Source organism: Lygodium microphyllum, chromosome 1 (genome assembly GCF_053477565.2).
Source record: "Lygodium microphyllum isolate KBCC chromosome 1, Lygodium_microphyllum_v1.1.10, whole genome shotgun sequence".
NCBI lineage: Eukaryota > Viridiplantae > Streptophyta > Polypodiopsida > Schizaeales > Lygodiaceae > Lygodium > Lygodium microphyllum.
The window spans coordinates 14162329-14184015 of NC_141135.1; the positions used below are offsets into that span (position 1 = coordinate 14162329).

The following is a 21687-nucleotide window of genomic DNA, read 5'->3' on the forward strand; positions in this document are numbered from 1 at the left end:
TTGTGGATATGCGCTGCTATAGCAACCACCTCACCCGAAAGAGAGCGAGGTAGACTTTGATGCTCCGACATCTATTGGGCTATCTTAAGCATGGCCTGATTGGTGCACTCCATTACATCATTCTCTAATGGTGAGTTTGGATGGGAATACTCCACCCAAATTCCATGATCCTTGCAAAACTTACAAAAAATGTTAGAGAAAAACTCACTGCCACGGTTAGCTTATATAGCTTGAACCTTGAAAGATGTTTGCATTTCAGCAAATAGCTTCCACTTGCAGAAGTTGGAGTATGCCTCACTCTTGTACTCCAAGAAGTACGGCCATACATATATGTTGAAATCATCAACAATCAATATTAAAATACTTGGCCTTCCCAAGAGAGGCCATACCCATAGGTCCGCATAAGTCAGTGTGGACCAACTCTAGTAGTGTAGTAGCCCTTCAAGAAGCAACCTATGGATGAGGTAGCCTATGTTGCTTGCCCCGTAAGTACCTATGAATAAGAGGAAAATTTGGGAGACCCTCCACTAACTTCTTGTGAGGAGCCTTGCGATGAAGTCGAAGTTCAAGTGCCCACAATGGGTGTGTCAAAGTAACCCATGGTCGTGAGAAGTCTACGTAGCAAGTGCAATGAGCTTATAAAGCCCACCCACACACCCTAGAATCTGTTAAAATGGAACATTGTCTTCATGTGTGGTTGTGTAGGAGTTGAAAATTTTGCCTTGCCAAACACTCAACTAGAGGGATGCATAGGAGGTCCCACCACTTTTCACGAATTGTCACACAAGAGAGACAAGATCTTCTTGGCCAATGGACAAGACATAACTTGTGCCAGGAAGACCATGTTGTAGTGCAAAAGCAATAAGTGCCATGAGAAATATGTCTTCTAGAGAGGGCCTGAAGCAAGGGGCAAGCCATCAATCAGCATTCTGCAAAGAAAAACCTTGCTTTTACCACGTTGTAGTGCAAAAGCAACAAGTGCCATGAGAAATATGTATTCTAGAGAGGGCTTGAAGCAAGGGGCAAGCCATCAATCAGTATTCTGCAAAGAAAAATCTTGCATTTGGATGGAGTTTTATTTACCCATCCTTCCATAATCATCAATGTCCACCATGACCTCTCTCTCTCTCTCTCTCTCTCTCTAGGCGCACACGTATATATGGCATGAGATAATGGGCAAACCCCGCAATTAGCATTCTTCAAAGAATGACCTTGCATTTGAATGGAGTTTTATTAACCCATTCTTCCATAATTGTCAATTTCCAGCATGACCTCTCTTAGACCTAGACATAATTCTGTTTTCTTCTCTGATGAGAGATGATGATACCAGTTGTATTAGTTATGGTCTCATAAACCATCCTGGCCTTCTAGAGATGTTAATAGATGTGTGTGTGTGTGTGTGGTGTGTGTGTACATACATATATACATACATACACAGTATGTATGTATGTATATGTATATGTGTGGTGTGAGAGAATGGGGCCCCACTCTTGAAGAGCAAGGTTGGCCCACTATAGTGCCACTAGGCCAGCTCATCGGTGTCCCCACCCAAAAAAAAAAGGAAACCATATACAAGCTAATAAAAGGCCTAAAAGCTAAAAACCTGAGCATCTTGTCACGTGATTGACTCAATCTTGCTTTCATCTCCTGATTGCAAATACCCACAGAAAGCAGGATGCAAGTGCCTGCATGAAGCAATGAAATGCTCTCTATGACAGACACTAAATTAAATGTCATCCTTGTAAAAGCAAGGCCATGGACGTTTTTAAGTATTTAATGGCTAAGTTGAACACCAGTATTTCTTCCTAACTTCATATCTAAAAGATGCTGTTGTGCAGGACATCCAGGTGGCCATGCCGACACATGATAGTGCCACTTGATCTGTGCAATGTCAGCAAAATTATTGGCCCTGTTGTTTTGACCATAATATGTTAAATATGCAATTTATTTACCTTATAGACCATCAGAAAGCTTTCAAATTGAGATAGAATGCCAGAGTGCATTTTCACAAAACCATTTATTTAGGATTGTTCAAAGATTGACAGATCAATATGATATTTTTGAAGATTTTCCACAATTGTTACTCATCAATCTAGTCTAACATTTTTGTATGCGCTGCTAACAACATTAGTTATTATTCCATTCATTAGTGCTTCTAACTATGCTTGCCTGGTAATTGTTATTGCAGACATTGATACCTAGCACATTGCAACTTGTAGCAATGAGCATTCGCATGATTCTATTGAGTCCTCTTCTTTCGGTTGTAACAATATTGGTGAGAGTTGTCAAAATGTAAGCATTGCAGTCATCTGAGCCTGAAAGAACATATTATTCTGCTCTGATTATGGCCTTTATATAATGAGAAGTCCAGTTTACCGTTTGAACTTCATATTTATTATCAGGTAGTCCCATCTATGTCGGTGGTGGTTGCAGTCCTTGGTGAGAGACTGAGGACAATTTCACGGGAAGGTCAAAATAGCATTGCTGACTTATCCTCATATCTAAATGAGGTTGATCCTCCTCCTGATAATGTGTTTCTGATGGCAGTAAAGTGTTATTAATGCTACATTACCATTGATATGCAGACTTTTCCAGCAATGTTTATTGTTAAGGCTTATGCCGCAGAAGAATTCGAGCAATCCCATTTTGAGAGATTAGCATTGGCAGACTGTGAAGCAAGAATGATGAAAAAGAAGATGAAAGCATTCATTCCACAGGTGATTGCAGCAGTTTATGCAACTACAGCAACGGTCTTGTTTGGGATTGCAACATGGGCCATTTCGTGTGGGTCTTTTGATGGAGCTAGCATGATATCTTTTGCAACATCCCTTGTGCTTCTTGTCGATCCTATTCAGGTAGTTTGTTCTTTCACTGTATTGCATGTTCTCACAATGCAATTTGCACGGTTTTATGGACATAAAGCATAAAATCAGCAGTGCCAGAAATGGCTAAATTCTCAGTTTATCTTCATCTTAAAGTTTAATTTTGCTGCTATTAGGCAGTGGGCAAGTCATACAATGAACTGAAACAAGGGGAACCAGCTATTGAGCGACTATTTGAGCTTACAACCACCTGTGAAAACGTATGTTGAACAGTTCACTTCATTAATCCCTTTGACCTATATACCTTGCAGATTTTGTGGCATGCAAACTCACTTTTTTTTTTTTGCCTGGTTGGTGGTTTGCTACATTTTCATAGTCAACATGTTCTACTGTGTCCATTTTTAATCAGGTGGTCCAAAAAGGTGGAACACTGCTTCTACCACATGTTCCTGGTGATGTGAAGTTTTCTGGTGTCTCATTCCGGTATAATGAGTATTCACCTAATGTTCTGATGAATGTCTCGCTCCATGCTCATGCCGGGGAAACAATTGCTTTAGTTGGTCATTCTGGAAGTGGTAAATCAACTGTTGGGAAGTTGCTACTGCGGCTGTATGATCCTACTGAAGGTCCAAACTCGTCATATTTAACACATCACTTTAGCATTTTATAAATAAGATAAGAACCTTGGCTATTAATTTGTGAGGTAGCTACGTGCATTCCATATTGATTCATCTTGGTCAACTGATTGATACTAGTTAACTCTTGGGAGGTCATGGAGACGGACAAGCCCAAATCATTGCATTGAGACTTGACCTTTCATAAAATAATTACAAGCTGTAATAAATAGCAGCAGACAATAGGAATGAAAAGAAGACCATGATTGACTGATTGGATTTGGACTTGCTGTGTGCTACTTCTTTCACTTTTCCAACTTTACCTGTTGACAAATTTTCTCTAATATATAGGTATATCTCCTCTTCTGAAATTGCAGTACTATTGGACACAGCTATCTGATAGGCAACAACTTGAAAGAAGTTATTCGTTCATTACTCTGTTAGAGAAGTCCTATATGTTGAGATTCTCGAAGGCCTAACAGTCACATCACTTGGTCCAAAAGAAGAAAGGAAAATAGTGAACATTGGTGCTTCTAGGCTGCTTGCTCTAGTTGGGAGTTACCTTGTACAAATAAATGGGAGAAGAAAGGTAAGGTGTGCCTATTAGATTACAAGACCTACACCAAGAATTGGGGGGCGATTAATCTCGTGGAGGAATCCTCCTACAAGTCAAAATACTGAAGGCCTAACACTCCCATGGATTGGTCCAAAGAAGAAAGTAAACCAAGGAAACTTGGTGCTCCTAGGCTGCTTGCTTTAGTTGAGAGTTACTTTGTACAAACAAGTGGGACAATAAAGGGAAGGGAGGACAGGGCTGGGGGAGACAGAAGTGTGGGAGAGGCTAGACTGGTGGGTTCTGATGCCAAGGATACACATCCAGTAAAGGAGAATGAAAGGTTCTGGATCCTGAACTCAAGAAGGGGCCTCAAGGTGCTCTCTCGTCCTCTTTGAATTTCCCTTGGAGGGAGATAGGAGGGTGTGAGAGGCAGACTGGTGGGTTGTGATGCGAAGGCTACACCTTCGGTAAAAAGAAAGAAAGGTTCTAGCTCCTGAACTCAATTGAAGGCCTCAAGGTGCTCCCTCGTTCTCTTTGAATCTCCCTTGCAGCTCTACTTAATGGTCACTCAGGGAGTAAGCCAAATGGCTACTGACATGAACTGTAGGGTTCCCATGGCATCTCTATGTGTGAACCTGCTAGAGTAGGAACATTGGAGCTTAAGGTTGTGTGTTTCTCAGCCCACTTCTTGTTTGGGTCATCATGGTGGCTATTAGGGCTTGTTTGGTTTGTATGGAACTCCACTCTATGCCTATATAGAGATTAATACGTCAATAAAAAAATTGCTAGTTGATTTTTGCAGTAGACTGCTGAAAACCATAAAGAACTTGCTGTCTTTTGTCATTTACATATATGATAACCAGATGTTTTCTTGGTTTGTGAACTTCAAATTCAGAGTCTCCAGAGCTTGCACATACCTGATTTACCTAAATATTATAATGTGCTGTAGTGATTTGTGAAGTATGGTGATCCTAGTTGAAGCATTGCATGTTACTTCAGTGCATCAGAGGGTTCTTTAATCATCCTTTCTTTCAGGCTGCATATTGATTGATGGGCATGACATAAGGGGTATGAATGTGAAGTCATTACGTCAACACATTGCCATAGTACCTCAAGAAGTTGTGAGTATTATTTGGCTGTTTAAATTGGAAATTTGGAGTTTTCTATTCATCAATACAACTATTGATATTTTTGGATGCATTGTTCCTTGCTGTTCCTATGCTTTCTAGGTACTCCTTACAGGAACAGTGGCTGAAAATATAGCTTATGGGAAGTTGGTAAATGAACATGATATGAAAAAAGTGAAGCAAGCTGCTCTACTTCCAAATGCTCATGATTTTATCATCAAACTTCCAAATCAATACAATACAGAGATGAGGGACCATGCTTCTTGCCTGAGTGGTGGGCAACGCCAAAGGTGATACTTTTCTCCAATACAGATGATTGAACTTGTTTCTGATCAGGTTACCTCCAAACCCACCCACAAACAAAAACTACACCCACACATCCCTACCAAAACGCCGCCCCCCACCCACACCCCCCCCCCCCCCCCCCCAAAAAAGCCAGCAGCAAGAGTCAGCAGGCTAAAATCAGCTCTGAATAGTGTGTGGTAGGCTAGAAATAGGTGCCAGACTGTTGTAGACAAGAGATAAAACTCTGCAGATGGCAGGTCCAGATAGCAAATGCAGGCTGGTTGATGACGTGGCAGGCTGGTGACAACAGGGAAAACCAGCAGGAGCAGTCAATAGGCTGAAATCAGCTTCGAATAGTGTGTGGTAGTCTAGAAGTAGGCGCCAGATTGTTGTAGACAACAATGGCCAACTTGGACCGCGATGTCCTCCGTGTTCGGGTCATGGGCAACAAGTTGAAAGACCTGAAATTTGTAAGAATAAGATTAAGGGAGAGTGGTGGGTTGCATGTCTATTTATAGAAAGTTTGGGGGATCCAAATTAGGGTTTTGCATGTGGGACATAATAACTCTCTAGGATCGCATTTCTTTTTAAAATAAAAGGTTTGTTTTATTAATTAAGCATGTTTTGGGGCTGTTTAAGTCAAGCTAGTGTATTTTTAGCTCAACAACCCCTCTTAGGTCCATAATAGAGCCATGAGAAATAAGCTGGTAACATATATAGTTTGTTACCCCAATGTGTTCCACCCCAAAGCAGCCAGGGTATTGGGTGAAGGGTACACATCGACTGCCCAGTGACCTACCAACACTACAGAGGTGATTATTATCTTACCAAGGGAGCCCAAGTGATCATCCCAAAGAGAGTAGGGCATTGGACCAAGGGTGTGCGTCGACTGCCCAGGGATCTACCAAGTCTTGCCAAGGCGGATGGAATTAGCAATGGATTTTTTTTATTTTGGGTTGGATTGAAAGGACGGTTGGTTTGATTTTTCCAAAAGATTTAGCAATAAGTGAGGGTTTGAGATAAGTTTTCGTCATATGGAGTCACTATGTCCTGACAGGAAAATACGGATGGATGGTTTCACTACGTTATATAATAAGAAAAACAATACCACACACACTACTAGGATAAGTGCCTAGGGATATTGAAGTGTGTGTACTAGCTATATATATGGAGAATATACGGGGAGGTAAAAAGGATAATGGTGAGCTTAGCAAGACAAGCAAAGCAAGGAAGGAAGCATGGGGAAAATAGTGCCTTTGAAGACTGCCATGTGCAATGCCACGAATATGGTGGATCTAGAGTTGACTACTCATAAAAGACCAAAAAAAGATAAATACACATAGATGCATGTTTACATGAATAGAATGCCAATGCATTGGGTAATGCAAAGGGGTATGCAAGATTTCATGCTCATGCAAAATGCGATGCAATGGTGCCACTAGATAGTGCCCTTGCAGGGGAATTGTTCACTTGTCCCAGTGTCCTTTTACAATCATGTCATTCTAACAGTGTAGATGAAGTTATAAATGTCCTTATGTACAATACAAATAATAAATGTGTGAAATGTCCAAACCTAAACTGTAAATATCATCACTGTCAATGAGTAAGAGAAGAAACCACCCTCTCTCAAATTGGAGGGAGAAGCAAGAGGGAAGCATCCTCTCCTCGTCAATCTGAGGAAGTAGAGGAGGTGGGATCGAAGTCAATCCGTAGGATCGGCCGAGATTGATCGCTTTGGCTAAAATGTTTACAAAATTGTCGCTTAAAGACACAAACTCTAGGCGAATAGTGCCTAGCTCAACTTGGTCTTTGGTGAAGTGAAAGTGGACTCCTACATGCCGCATTCGAGGTGTGATGATAAGGTTGCCCGCAAGGGTAATGGCACTCTAGTTGTCGCAGTAGACAATTGTAGGAGAATCACTAGGGAGCTGAAGCGCAGCAAGCAAGCTCCTTAGATGGATGGCTTGAGTGGTACCATCAAAGAGAGCCCTATACTCAGTCTCCGCTGTGGAAGCCGTCACCGTCTCTTGCTTTACAGCTTAATTAAGAAATGGGAGCCGTGTCCAAGGAAAAGAGATAACTACCATCGGAACATTGGGTGTCAAAATCTTCTACCCAGTTAGAATCGGTGTAACCTTGCAAGTATAAACTATGTCTTCATAGTGAAAGGTACACCTACGTATCTCAACACATGAAGACAAGCAATCCAATGTGACATCATAGGTACTGAAAAATACTGATTGAGTACACTAACCGAGTATGCTAAATTTGGCCTAGTATGAATCAACCAGAGAAGCTTCCCTACAACGGATTGATAGGTGTATGCATCGAAGGGCTGACCTAAGGTATCCTTCGATAGATGGATAGTGGGATCAAGAGGTGTAGCCATAGGCTGTGTCTAATCCGTGTGATACCGTTCCACCAGTTGAAGGGCGTATTTTTACCGTGAGACACAAATACTTCCCCCACAATGAACTACCTCCATTCCTTAGAAATAAGATAACAAATCGAGGTCAATCATCTCAAAGGTAGAACAAAGCTTGGTCTTAATTTTTGCTATGGCAGTAGGATCGGAGCTAGTGATAAGTAAGTCATTGATGTACAATAGGATATAGCTGACCCCCGCGCATGTAGTGCACATATAGAGATTTGGATCATAGGGGATAGAATGGTATTCATGAGTCTGTAAGAACTTATCTATCCTCTGGAACCAAGACCTTGGAGCTTGCTTGAGCCCACAGACAGAATACCTTGTCCAAATAGTTAGCAGGAGGAAACCCGGGTGGTTGATCCACATAGACTTTCTCCCTCCAAATAACCATTCAAAAAGGTACTCTTGACTTTCATTTGGTATAGCGGCCAACCGTGGTGAGCGGCAAGTGTAACTAGCAAACGGAAAGATGCCATCCAAGCAGTGGGTGTGAAGGTCTCCTCATAATCAATACCTTGCTTCTTATGAAAACCTTGCACTACAAGGCGAGCCTTGTACTTGTCCAGAGTCCCATTAGCTTGGTCCTAAAAATCCACTTCTTCCCGATGATCTTCTTGTGACTAGGATGATCCATGAAGGTGCAAGTCTCATTCCAGTCAATACTATCGAGTTCCTTCTCCATGGCCTCACGCCACAGAGGGTTCTAGAGAGCCTCTTGCCAATTGTCCGGGCTTGAAATGTGCAATGTAATTAGTCATAAAGACTGAAGCTTATGAAGCCTGAGGGGCAAGCGGAGCAGATGTTGGACAATTCGGTGGAAGGATCTCCGAATCCCGCACAGTTTGCAAGTACCTAGTGAGATAATGGGTCTTGCGGAGGGGGACCGAGGAGCGGAAGAATCAGTAGAAAAGTTAGGAGTGGGCAGTAGACCCGGCTTGGAAGGCACAATGTTAGATGATGTGGGCCGAGGTAAGGACTCAGATTCCGGTGCATAAGATTGCACTATGTCCCTCTCATCAAAGACGATATCCCGCCTAATGATCACCTTGTTTGCATGAAGATCAAACAAACGATAGGCTTTTGCTTTAGAAGAATAACCCATAAAGATCAATAGATCAGCTCGGGAGTGGGCTTTCTATCTTGTCGTCAGGCGCATGCATGTAGGCACGACTCAATGAAGACTCTAAAGTGGGAAATAATAGGCCTCTCGCCGAAGAATGCCTCGTAGGGAGTCCGCAGAGGGGCTATTGTGGTTGGTTGAGGATGTACACTACAGTGCTAATAGTCCCAACCCATAGATGATCGGGAAGCTCTACTGCGAACAGCATAGAGCATGCCATGTTCAAGATTGTCTAGTTCCTACACTCTATGACTCCATTCTAGGAAGGGGAGTCGGTAGAGGTGAGCTGGTGAGAAATTTCATGCTTCTGTAGAAACTCAGAAAACTTGTGGGAGATAAACTCACCATCACTATCACTCCTCATGGTACCTACACGATATCCAGTCTAGTTATGAACGAGTAGCACCCAAGCACTGAAATAGGTTAAAGCATTAGACTTGTGCTTGAGAAAGTACACACCCACATGTATCGAGAGAAATCATCCACTATTAAAAAAAAGTAAAGCGCACCATTTAAGGTGGCAGTGTGGGTTGGGCCACAGAGATCAACACGAATCAATCTCAATGGAGCCTCAACTCTATAAGTGAATTGTTGCTTACCTAGCTGACATGCTTTACAGACCTCTCGAGTTAGCTTCAGGCGGGGAATGCCATCAACTATCTAGCGATACAACTCATAAAGAGAGTCATATCCAGGATGTCGTAAGTGGTAATGCTAGAGATGCTTAGTGCTCGAAGGCTCTTGTGCAGTGGCTAAAGCCTGGAAGCGATGGAACTTTGAGTTCTCGGCTGTTGGCATGGTAAGAAAGTGCATCAGGTGATAGGGACCATTAGGTTGTGCCTTGCTGCGAGCAACGACTAAACTAGTCTTGTCATCAATGACTTCGATTGCGGTCGATGTAACAAAGACTGCTTGCTCCAATTGACAAAGCTGTTGAACAGACAATAAGTTCACCCCAAGCTGGGGGACATGATAAATGTCGTCTAGTGTAGCACAATCTAGACCCTCATCAATGGCAAAACTAATGCGACCACAAGCCCAGATCTTGAGGAGTTGTTTCCTACTATGATTCTTCCAATTGCAGGATGTCTAGCGAGAAAAATGTCATCTCTAGGGGTCATGTGATGAGTAGCTCCATTGTCCACCACAATCCAAGTAGAAGCAGAAGTGCTCGGTTGTGACAAGTGGGCTTCTGTGAATTGTCTTCTCAAAAGAGAGCTCACAGATATGGAGCTCATAGATATGGACGCGACTTGTATTTGATGTCTCTAAAGAGACGATGTGGACCTCTACAAACCAATTGGACAAGCGCTTTGGCATTGAGAATGTGGTTGACTATGATGGATGATCGGTGGTAGGGTGAGGCTGAGCTTTCCACGCTCCATGAGATTGGTTGTCACCACCCTGCTTCCCTTGCTGGGGACTATCCTTTTAGGGTATAGGGGTCCGAGACTTGGATTTTGGCTGTGTGTCTTTTGCCTTTGATCGGCACTTGTCATCAAAATGGCCAGCCTTCTGACAATGTTGACAAAACCTATTCTTCTTAGGTACATTCTGCCGCCTTGGGTTAAGAGAGGATTGATTGTTTCCTTGGGTCTCACTAGATGAGGTTTGAGTGGAATTTTGAGGTTTCTTACCCTTCCCTTGTTGTTTCTTCTGAGAAGTAGCAACAAGGACCCTTGCTACAGGAGATGCTCCATGAAATTGATCGAATAACTTAGCATAATGCAAGAGCTGACACTCAAATTCATAGAATGTGGGCATAGTGGGCTATGAGACGACTTATTGCACAAAGTTCAAGTATTTCCTTGGCAGCTTGTTTAGGAACAATGTGACTTGGTCATCAGGGAACTTAGGAGCCCCTGTTGTAGAGAACTCAGCAAGGAGTCGCCAATACTCAAACAACTTGACCTTAAGGTCATCCTTATCATTAATGGTGAAAATTTGAAGCTCATGGTCAAGGCTAACGTGATGGGTTCTATCCTGAGTCACATAGTGGTCAGTCAGGTGTACCTAACTCTCTGATGCTAAGTCGAAATACCAAAGCTGATAATGAAACTCATGTAGTAAGCCTTGCATCAACTCAACTATAATGGAGGAATTACGAGCCTTTCATGAGCGGAGGATCTCGTATGGAACAAGTGCAAGATTGGTGGGTTGGGATTCCAACCCCTACACAAGATCCCATAGGTTATGGGAGTCTAGAACATGCCTCATCAAATTAGACCAAGTGGTATAGTTAGACCGGTTGTTTTTCACACAATGTGCGCGTAGCGGCACGGCAATGCCATTCCATCTCCTGACCTACACATCCTCTGGCATGTGCCAAAGTCTTACAGATTTGCAGTGCCAGAAGAAGTATCTTCTGCCATGTCAATGTCTTCATCTTCTGTCTCTTCTTCTTCCTCTATGTCTTGATGCTCTTGAATTATATCCAAGTCTTCTAACTCATATGTTGAACTTTCTCTTCGTTTGAAGAGCTTGATTCTTTTTCCAGCTACGAGTATCTTCATGCTTGTCCCATCCAATTCAGCCAATGAATATGTGGCATTGTCATGAACAACCTTTACCACATACGGGCCAAACCAACGCTTTACTATCTTCCTAGAAGCACTGTATTGATTATCTAGGCTATTGTTATAGACAAGCACCCAGTGATTTTCTTGGATAGCTCTTGGCCGAAGTTGATGTTGTCTATCAAATCTTCTTTTGTTTTTTAGTCTTGTTGTTTTTAACTTCTTAATAGCTGCTTGAACATCTTCAGGCCTTCTTTCTAGCTGCCATATGCACAAAGTCAGTAACTCTTCTCTACTGATGCCTTTCTCCCAAGGTAGAAGACTCCATGTGAGAATAGATCTTCAATTGGCATAATTGGTTGTTGTCCATGCATAAAGTTCAGCTGGCATATAGCCAATCACTGTACTGTGAGTAGTTCAGTCAGCCCATAATGCAAAAGGTAGCATTTTAGGCCATTCTTTGATATTTCCTCTACAAGACTTTGCTAAAGCTTTGAGAATAGGTTGATGTCCTCTCTCACTCTTTCCATTTCCTTCAGGATTGTAGGCTGATGTCAAAGCCAACTTGATACCCAATTGAGCAAAGAAATTGCGTGCCTCATCGGCATCCAATTCTCCTCTATCTGCGGTTACCTTGCCAACACAGCCATATCTACAAAATACTTCTTCAAGCAAAAAGCGACAAACAGCTTGAGTGGTCTTGGTTGTTAAAGCTTTATCTTCAACTTGATTGATTAGATCTTCTCTTGCAAGTGCTAAATACCGCATATTCCATATCCCTGTAGGCATGGTTACAAGATCAATAACCCATCTATAATGTATAGACAAGGGATAAGTCGGTTATAACCCATCTCGATGCTTGACCATAGAATACATTTAACACACATAACAGGTTTCAACAAAATGCTCTATATCTCGATACATGTTCTGCCACCAATATTTTTCTTTGAGTTTAATAAAGGTTCCCCATATACCTCCTATGGCTAGCCCACAAGCTTTCATGAAATTCCTTCATTACTTGTAGTTGCAACCTTTTAGTATCTAAAACTTGGACAGGCGCTCATTTTCTTCTTCTTTGCGTGCTTCCGTAGATTCCCATTTTTAGGAAAGAACCCATAAGCTTTTCTCTTAATATGCTTAAACTCTTCATCAGCCGAAGTCTCTTTCTTCTTCATTGTGCTCAAATATTGGCCGATCTTCAGTTAATCTTCTTTAAGGAAATGAACTAGAACTTGAGCAATGCAATGAGCATGCTGGCTTCTAGTTGACCATCCTTCTTCCATAGATAAATCTTTGATCTTTGTTATTGTATGCTGATTTATAGCAGTACCTTTTCCTGTTCTTATTGTACTTAATGCTATACCATTAAAAAGATCAGCTTCATCTGCAAGATTCAACTTTGGGTTTGTATATGCAGCAACTGAAAAGGTACTTTCAGCAACCATGGAATGAAATTCAACAAGTATAGATTCTTCAGCTTCATCTTCTTCCATCAGCTCTTCTTCATTGTCATATCTTGTACGTGATAGCATGTCAGCAACTGGATTCGCCTTTCCTACAATATGCTTTAATTCGGGATTGAGAGATTTAATATATGCAATCCATCTTAGCATAGCAATGTCGGGTGTAGAGCAGTTGGCAATCATGCCCAAGAGTGGAAGACAATCAGTGTCTACTACTACAGAAGTACCTATAAAGTATTCATGATCACACTTTAATGCTGTTACAACTCCCTACAATTCCCTTTTTACTTGTGCATATCTTCTTTGACATTCATTGAGATTCTTTTCTCCAAAACGAATTGCATATCTATTACCTTCAAGGTTTTCTTGGCCAATAGCCCATCCTATCCCAATGGGACTTGTATCCACAGTAAGGATGATGCGTTGACCATTTGAATAATCAACCCTTTTGAGAGTGGGGGACTGAAATAAACTTCTTCTTTAGTTTGCGTACAGTGAGAGTATGCTCTTTTCCCCAAGATAATCTTTGGCCTTTTCTTAATAATTGATAGAGATTTTCTGCTACATGAGCAAAATGTGATATCCATATGAGATAAAATACACATGCGCCAAGAAATCTTCTCACCTCTGAAATATTTGTGCATTTTTCTTGCATTCTGCTGATGGCATCTATCTTGATTGGTGAAGGTTTACGTCCGTAGGGGTTACATGGATGTCCCGACCACTAGGACTTCTTCTACTCTAAAAATCGACTTAGCTTTAGAAAGGGTAAGATGTACCTCTTCTAGCCTTGTCAAAATCCTGTCACAATCATGAATATGGTTAACTACAAATGTCCTGCATCCATCTTCGTCAAGCTCCTCATTCTTTTCATCAACTTCACATCCCTTGATAGGTACATCATCAAGAAATGGAAGAGTAAGTTGTGGAATAAAGTCCCTTAAGACTTTGTGCATGGCATTCATCATATGGGCTATAGAGTTTATTGCACCTTGTGATAGAGTGCACATGCAAACCAATCCAAGAGATGCCTTCATTGTGGTAATGTCTCAGCTTTCTAATGAAAGCTGAAATTGGTCATATCTTGAATATAGGTTGCCCATAGAATAAATTGCTCTACTTGCAAAAGCTTCAGCAAACTCGTCAATAATTGGACCCAAACCAACATTTTGGATTGTGACATGATTAACAGGCTCTAGATCTTGAATGAATCGTAAGGATCCATTTTTCTTGGGCATGGTAAACCATTGATTTGAGTAAGGTGCTGAAGAAGGTTCTAAAATCTTCATTTTGATCTTCTCATTTAGAAGTTTCAATAATTTGGGCAAATGTGCCCTTGAAACGGGAATGGGCGCTTGAGATTCTAAGGCACATGTGGGACCATAAAAATGACCATAGGAGCTATAATATTTGGATCCACACAACCTATTTTACTCGGCTAATACTCGGCTAAAATGCAAAAGCTTTTTCATGTTTCATTAGCATTTGCATAAAAGAGTGTTTTTCAGCTGGCAAAAGGAAAGAATTTTCACCTATTTTGAGCTCTTTTATACTTTCAGATGTGAACTTGTGACCAATGTTGGAAGCATCATGAAGACTTGGCTGATTTGCTGCCCTATCAGCCAACCCTTCACTTTTAGGAGGCAGTGGGACTGCCACAGGCTTGACTTTTTTATCCATTGTCTTGTATTTTGTCTCCACTTGCGCTTCAACCTTGTTGAGTAAACCAATGTCTTCCTGCTCAACAAATTCTTGAATTGTTTGATAAAAATCCAATGTACATACTTCTATGGACTGATTTTCAGTCTAATTTTCTGTATGAGCAGCTGCATATATTTCAGCCAATGTGTTAGTAGTAATCATTCCAAAAAAATACCCCAAAAAATATCAGTCTAATTTTCTGTATGAGCAGCTGCATATATTTCAGCCAACATGCCAGTAGTAATCAGTTGCATATATTTCAGTCAATGTGTCAATAGTAATCAGTCTAAAAAAATACCCGAAATATCTTCATTTTCAATCATCATGTCATAAGTTTTCAACACTCTTTTTACATGACATAAATATTTTCTTTCAGCTTTAGTCATGGCTGGAAGAGACTTATAACAGCCCATACTATTGGCTATACATACATACAGATTTGCTAGAGACAGTTTATGTAGCACAAGGAGGTTCAATCTTTTTACATGACACACTGCCATAGCCTCCTTTTACAACAGTGCAGCTCGAAAATCCTTGAATTCTCGGGCATTAGGAGACATAGGATAATCACGCAATTGATCTCTGTTTCGATGATGGTTAACACACATAGTAAGAAATTGGACAGCTCGTTCATTATTTTTGTTTCAGATTCGAGCATAGGAAGAACCATCATCAAGAGCTTTTGTTTCCAAGTGGGCTTCAGAAATGTAAGGTTGCCCAAGAATGATAGGGTAACTACAAGAGTCTTAAACAAAAAAGTGAAAATTGTCTTTTATGTCTCCAATAGTTACTTGCACATTAGGATATACAGCATATAACTCTTCAAAAGAGTTGTTTGCAGCTCTCATTCGCCAACCTGGATCAACATCTATGGGCCATCCGCTGCTTTCATAGAGACTCCTTGCTATGATGTTTATCTCAGAACCATGGTCTAAGAGTGCAATACATGGTGTTTCTTTTTCTCCAATTTTGACGATCGTCTCTTTTGTTGCTCTTGCCCAATGTGTACGAGAGTAGTGACTGCGTGGAATGAATCAAGCTTCTTCCTCATCATGCATGTGCTGTAGACGACTTTCTTTTTGAGAGGTGGGCTGTGTCAGAGTGCAGCGGTGCGGAAGCGTAGGACTGAGAGAGAGAGAACGCAGAGAGAGAAGGGAGAGAAAGAGACAGTGGACGATGAAGATCTGCTGTATAAAGAATGCTGAATACAAAGATATGCAGATATATATACACGGGTGCAGTGCACTCGACTGCGTGTCTCCACCTCGACGATGCAACCTGCTGTCCACCTCGAAGTCCGCTGCAGTCTGCACTGTCTGCTGTCTGAAATCTGTGAACAGAGACAGAATCTGCGCGTCACCGGTCTGTAATCTGCGAGCAGAGAAGTGTGTACCAGACTGCTGAAAGTGTCGGGTATAAATAGCTGAGATCTGCCAGAAAATAGGGCGCCAGAAATACCCTGTTGGCTGCATTAAATGCAGCCGACTGACTGTACAGGTCGGACTGCCACGTGGCAGTCCGACTGCACACCTGTCCGACTGCACTCTGCCTCCTGCCTGGCTGTGATCTCTAACACCCCCTCTCAGAGCCTGGGCAGGGCAGAAGCCTGAGGGATCTGGAATGTCGCCGAAGGAGAGCCTGAGGAAGCGCCTTCGTAAACAAATCCGCAAGATTGTCCTCCGTCTTGCAGTACTCCACAGTGATAGTCTCATCCAGAAGCTTTTCTCGGATGAAGTGGTACTGGTCTCAATGTGCTTCGTCCGGGCATGAAAAACAGGATTCCTTGCCAAGGCAATGCAACTCTCATTGTCACATCGCAGCAATGTAGGACGAGTTTGGGGGCACCCAAGCTCCAATAATCTCTGAAGCCACACAACCTCGCATGTGGTGGAAGACGCGGCCCGATACTCCGTCTTAGTAGACGAAAGGGCTACCGTGGGCTGCTTCTTGCTACTCCATGAAATAACACCTGTACCCAAAGTAAAACAGTAACCTGTAGTAGACCGCCTGTGGTCCACGTCACTGGCCCAATCCGAGTCGCTCCAACCTGCAAGTACAAGATCTGACCCATCTGTCCCTGCGGGGTAATGAATCCCTAAATCAGACGTCCCCCTCAAATACCGAAGTATCCTCTGAGCAGCCTGCCAATGCACCGTCTTAGGTTCACTCATGAACCCTGCCAAGAGCCCAACAGCAAAACATAGATCAACCCTGGTGTTGAGAAGCCAAATCAAAGATCCAATCAACTGTCGATAGCGGGACGCATCCGCCAAAGAAGCTGAATGAGAAGTGGCCTTCTAGTTCGGATCCATAGGAGTAGAGAGGGCCCTACAATCTGCCATCTCAAAAGACACCAAGAGCTCCTGTACATATCTCTGTTGAGAGATAAAGATCCCCCTCTGAGATTGATAAATCTCATGGCCCAAAAAGAAATGGAGTAGACCCAAATCCGTCATCTCGAACGTCCGATGTAAAGCTGACTTCGTCTCCTGGACTTGCTGTGCAGCATCACCTGTGACAATCAAATCATCAACATATAAGACAAACAACACACAACCATCCTCTGAAGTGTGCACATACAGCTGCGGATCGGCCTTGGACCGTCGATATCCCAATTGAGAGTGGAGGAACGAATCAATCTTCTCGTTCCATGCACGCGGAGCCTGCTTGAGGCTATACAAGGCCTTCTTCAACCTGTAGACTTTCCCATCTGAAGAACCAAAGCCAGGAGGCTGCTCAACATAGATCTTCTCCTTCAAATCACCATTGAGGAAGGCCGACTTCACATCCAACTGATAAACAGGCCATCTCCTATGACCAGCCAAAGCAAGAACAGCTCTAATGGTCGCCATACGAGCTGTGGGGGCAAAAGTGTCATGAAAGTCAATCCCTGGGCGCTGTGCAAAACCTTTAGCAACAAGGCGAGCCTTGTGCTTATCCAAAGTATCATCACTGAGATATTTGGTCTTGAAGACCCACTTGACTCCAATCACCTTCTTCTGCGGGGGGCGTGGCACGAGTGACCAAGTGCCATTCTTCTCAATAGCCTCCAACTCGGCTTCCATAGCTTTCTTCCATGGTGCGGACTGTAAAGCCTCCTTCACAGAGGTGGGCTCTCGATCCTGCATAACACGGGTCATCAAACAATAGTTGGAGCAAACAAGCTCCGTAGAATGTGCCTGGTGCCTCCGTGACCGCCGCGGACCATCCTGCGGTCCCCACTCCTCAGGAACCCCCTCGATCCCTGAATCACGGAGTGTGTCACGGACCCAGCGAGGAGGAGGCCGAACCTCCCCTCGTCTTTCTTCATCAGTAGAAGACTCTGGAATATCCACCGGCGGTAACTCCTCAGAGGTGTCCGGTGGAACAGTAGACTCTGTGTCAGAAATAGAATCATAATCAAAAGGCACGGGCTCCAGTGGAACTGTAGAAGGAGCCCAACTCTCCCCTGGATCTCCAAGAACGGGATGCTCCTCACCCGTTGAAGTAGCCGGAATCTCCACAAACCGCACATCACGGCTAGTGTACATATCCCGCCTTACGGGATCATACAGTCGGTAGCCTTGGGACTGGGAGCTATAGCCAACAAATACCTGTTTGCGGGAAGCTGCTTCAAATTTATCACAGTGAGCCTTGGGGAGGTGAACATAGGCATCACACCCAAAGACCCGAAAGTAAGAAACATCTGGCTTCGTCCCAAAATAAGCCTCAAATGGGGTCATTCCTTCCATGGCCAAAGTAGGGGATCGATTAAGGATGTGGACTGCAGTAGCCACAGCCTCGGCCCACAGAACCTGAGGGGTCTGTCAGTGCTCCATCATGGTGCGCGCCATCTCGATCACACTGCGGTTCTTCCGTTCAAGAATACCATTTTCTTGAGGAGTATTGGTATTGGCAAACTCCTGGTGAATTCCTCTATCTGCACAAAACCGAGCAAACTCATTAGACACAAATTCACCTCCCTTGTCGGATCGCAAGGTCTTCAACTTCTGGCCTGATCGGTTCTCCTCAAAGAGAAGCCAATCCTTGAAGTGCGAGAAAGCTTCTGACTTTAATGCCAAAAAGTAGGCCCATGTCATCCTGCTGTAGTCATCCACGATTAGCATGAAGTACGAGCTCCCACGCAGGGACTCATTCCTCATAGGGCCACATAGATCCGTAGATACTAGCTCCATCGGTGAAGTAGACCGCCGCGAAGCTGTGTGGGGAATGGCATCCCTATGCTGCTTCCTCCGAATGCAGGAGACACATGGCTGCTGGCTCACCACTATCTCCGGCAACCCTCGAACAAGCTGTCCACGGGACGCCCTCCGAAGATAGTCATAGTTTAGGTGACCAAACCGAGCATGCCATAACTCTGACTGTGACTGAGAGGTAAGAAGAAGAGTAGAGAGGGCGGTGGAAGACTTCAGTTTGTAAATGCCGTTCTCCTCATATCCGGATGAGAGAACCTTCCTCGATTCACGATCAAGGACTCGCACTGTCGTACTGTCAAACTCCACCAAGAGACCAAGGGAGCAAATCTTATGAACTGAAAGGAGATGGTACCCTAAACCTGGTACATGCAAAACCTCTGAGGTATGGGTACCACCTCGTCCATCCGGAATAAGCTGCATCTTACCGCGACCTGCAACAGAAACTGAAGAGCTGTCTCCAATGAGAATCTGCCCACGCGAGGGTCGCAGCTGGGCAACACCATCTGATGAAGGAGTCATGTGCCGTGAGGCACTACTATCAACGATTCACTCTCGAGCCTGGGGAGCCGTCATCGCAGCATTAGAAGCATTCGGTGAAGCGTCCTCAATGACAGCTAGATGAAGAAATGCAGCTGATGAGGGTGCAACCACCGCTCCAGAATCCTTGGTGTCCTTCTTCTTGGTGTCCTTCGTGCCTTTGTCAGGGCAATCCTTCTTCCAATGGCCAGTCTTTCCACAAATATGGCATGTGGAGTCTTTGTCCTTGTCCTTCTCCTTGTCCTTCTTGGACTTGTTATCCCCCTTCTTCTTCTTTTGGTCCTTCCCCTTCTTCTGAGAGGCTTGACCTGTCAGCGCCTCCGACTTGGAAGCATTCTGTTCCTTTAACTGTTCCTCTTGATCCAAGACCATAGGAACCAACTCTTCCCATCGAAGAGTAGACTCTCTCCCCGAAGCAATAAGGGCAGAGTAAAATGTACCGAATCGTGGCGGCAACTGGGACAATAGTGTGATCGCCATGTCTTCGGAGGAAATCAGCTTCCCCGCATTCTGAACCTGCATTTGTAGCTGCCTTAGCTTGTTAATGTGCTCCCGTAGCGAAGAAGACTTATTTACGGACAAGGTCCGCATCTGTACCTCCAAAGAAACCCTCTTCATTAGGGTCATCCGAAAGTATATCTGATCAAGCTCCAGCCATATCTCCCGAGCCACCGTCAAGTGCTCGATGTGAGCGATCACGGCTGTAGTGCATGATAGAAAGAGAAAGGATCGAATCCTGGCATTCAGTTTGTCCCAATGAGACTGGGCCTTGGCCAACTCCGCACGAGCATCGGAAGAGAGTTTGGACTCATCTCTTACCGAGGGCCGGTCAATCTCCTCCTGTACCAACTCCGCCAAATCATAGGACTCAAGAATGGCCAACATCATGACGCGCCAAATGCGGTAGTTGTCGCCGTCGAGCTTCTGATCTGTAGGAAGAGCCGGTAAGACAGGCACCTTCCGGTCCATAATCGCCTGGAACTCCAAGTCAATCTCTGTAGACATCTTCACCTGCAATGCCTTGACAAACGGAAAAGCAGCCCCCTCTGACTGGGAAAACTCAGCCTACTAAGGCTCTTCCGCGTCCTGATCCTTCTTCACCCGCCGGAGGCGATGAAAAAGAAAAACCTGCACTTGTAGGCTGAAAACTCAAACTTCCTCCGCGTCAAACAGCAGTAAACAGCAGCAAATCCACCACCTGTACTCCTTTCTTGTGCGCCCACACTCGTTTCAGCCTTGTTCCAAGGCGCAGCCCTCCTGTCTGCCCTTAAACGCAAAAAAACGCAAATTTGTGTCGCGATGGAAACTCCTCTTCAGGTTGATTCTGCGCTCAGTCAGCCCTCAAACACTGCTCTGATACCATGTCAGAGTGCAGCGGTGCGGAAGCGTAGGACTGAGAGAGAGAGAACGCAGAGAGAGAAGGGAGAGAAAGAGACAGTGGACGATGAAGATCTGCTGTATAAAGAATGCTGAATACAAAGATATGCAGATATATATACACGGGCACAGTGCGCTGGACTGCGTGTCTCCACCTTGACGATGCAACCTGCTGTCCACCTCGAAGTCTGCTGCAGTCTGCACTGTCTGCTGTCTGAAATCTGTGAACAGAGACAGAATCTGCGCGTCACCGGTCTGTAATCTGCGAGCAGAGAAGTGTGTACCAGACTGCTGAAAGTGTCGGGTATAAATAGCTGAGATCTGCCAGAAAATAGGGCGCCAGAAATACCCTGTCGGCTGCATTTACTGACTGTACAGGTTGGACTGCCACGTGGCAGTCCGACTGCACTCTGCCTCCTGCCTGGCTATGATCTCTAACAGGCTGTCCAACTAGTTTGGACCAGCTGACCATTACATTTTCAGCCTTCACTTCTTTAATTTTTGCATCCATGTTTTCTTTATCTTCAGCTTCAATTGCTGCAATTAACTCTTTAATTGCTTCAAGTTGAATTTCTTGTGCAGTCAGCTTCTCTTCATCCTGCACAAAGACTCGAAGAGCTTACCAAAAAGCATGCACTGTTTCTTCACCATCATCACCAACATATTGTCTTTTTCTTTTGATTACATTAATAATTACATCCTGAAATTCATGTTTCGCGATTCTGAGAATTTCACCTAAGGTAAACTCAATTTTACTGCCCAAAATTCATTCTTCTAGAACTCGTTTGAGATCGGTTGTAGATTCTAATGTTAGACTGCAATTTGTAGCATGGCTGCTTGCATTTCTTCTTTTCTTCGGTTTTCCTTGTTTGTGGCGCATCTTCCATGTCTTGATCTGGGGTTATATTTTCAGTAAGCTTTGGTTGTTCAGCCGTTCTTCTA

At 43.7% G+C, this 21687-nt stretch overlaps 1 protein-coding gene across 3 annotated transcripts in view; it reads left to right on the top strand.

The window, feature by feature from the left end:
* The window catches only part of ABCB29 (ABC2 homolog 12), a 90580-nt gene that overhangs the window by 40165 nt on the left and 28728 nt on the right, over positions 1 to 21687 (top strand). For 2 of the 3 annotated variants that reach the window (XM_087670901.1, XM_087671026.1), the window contains exons 2-8: positions 2189 to 2275; positions 2403 to 2510; positions 2586 to 2855; positions 2999 to 3082; positions 3232 to 3448; positions 5028 to 5113; positions 5222 to 5409. In XM_087670901.1, the coding sequence (XP_087527027.1) occupies positions 2189 to 2275; positions 2403 to 2510; positions 2586 to 2855; positions 2999 to 3082; positions 3232 to 3448; positions 5028 to 5113; positions 5222 to 5409 (1040 nt within the window). Of the gene's footprint in view, positions 1 to 2188; positions 2276 to 2402; positions 2511 to 2585; positions 2856 to 2998; positions 3083 to 3231; positions 3449 to 5027; positions 5114 to 5221; positions 5456 to 21687 lie in introns of all 3 variants that reach the window. The other variant, XM_087670968.1, reaches the window with a different exon arrangement.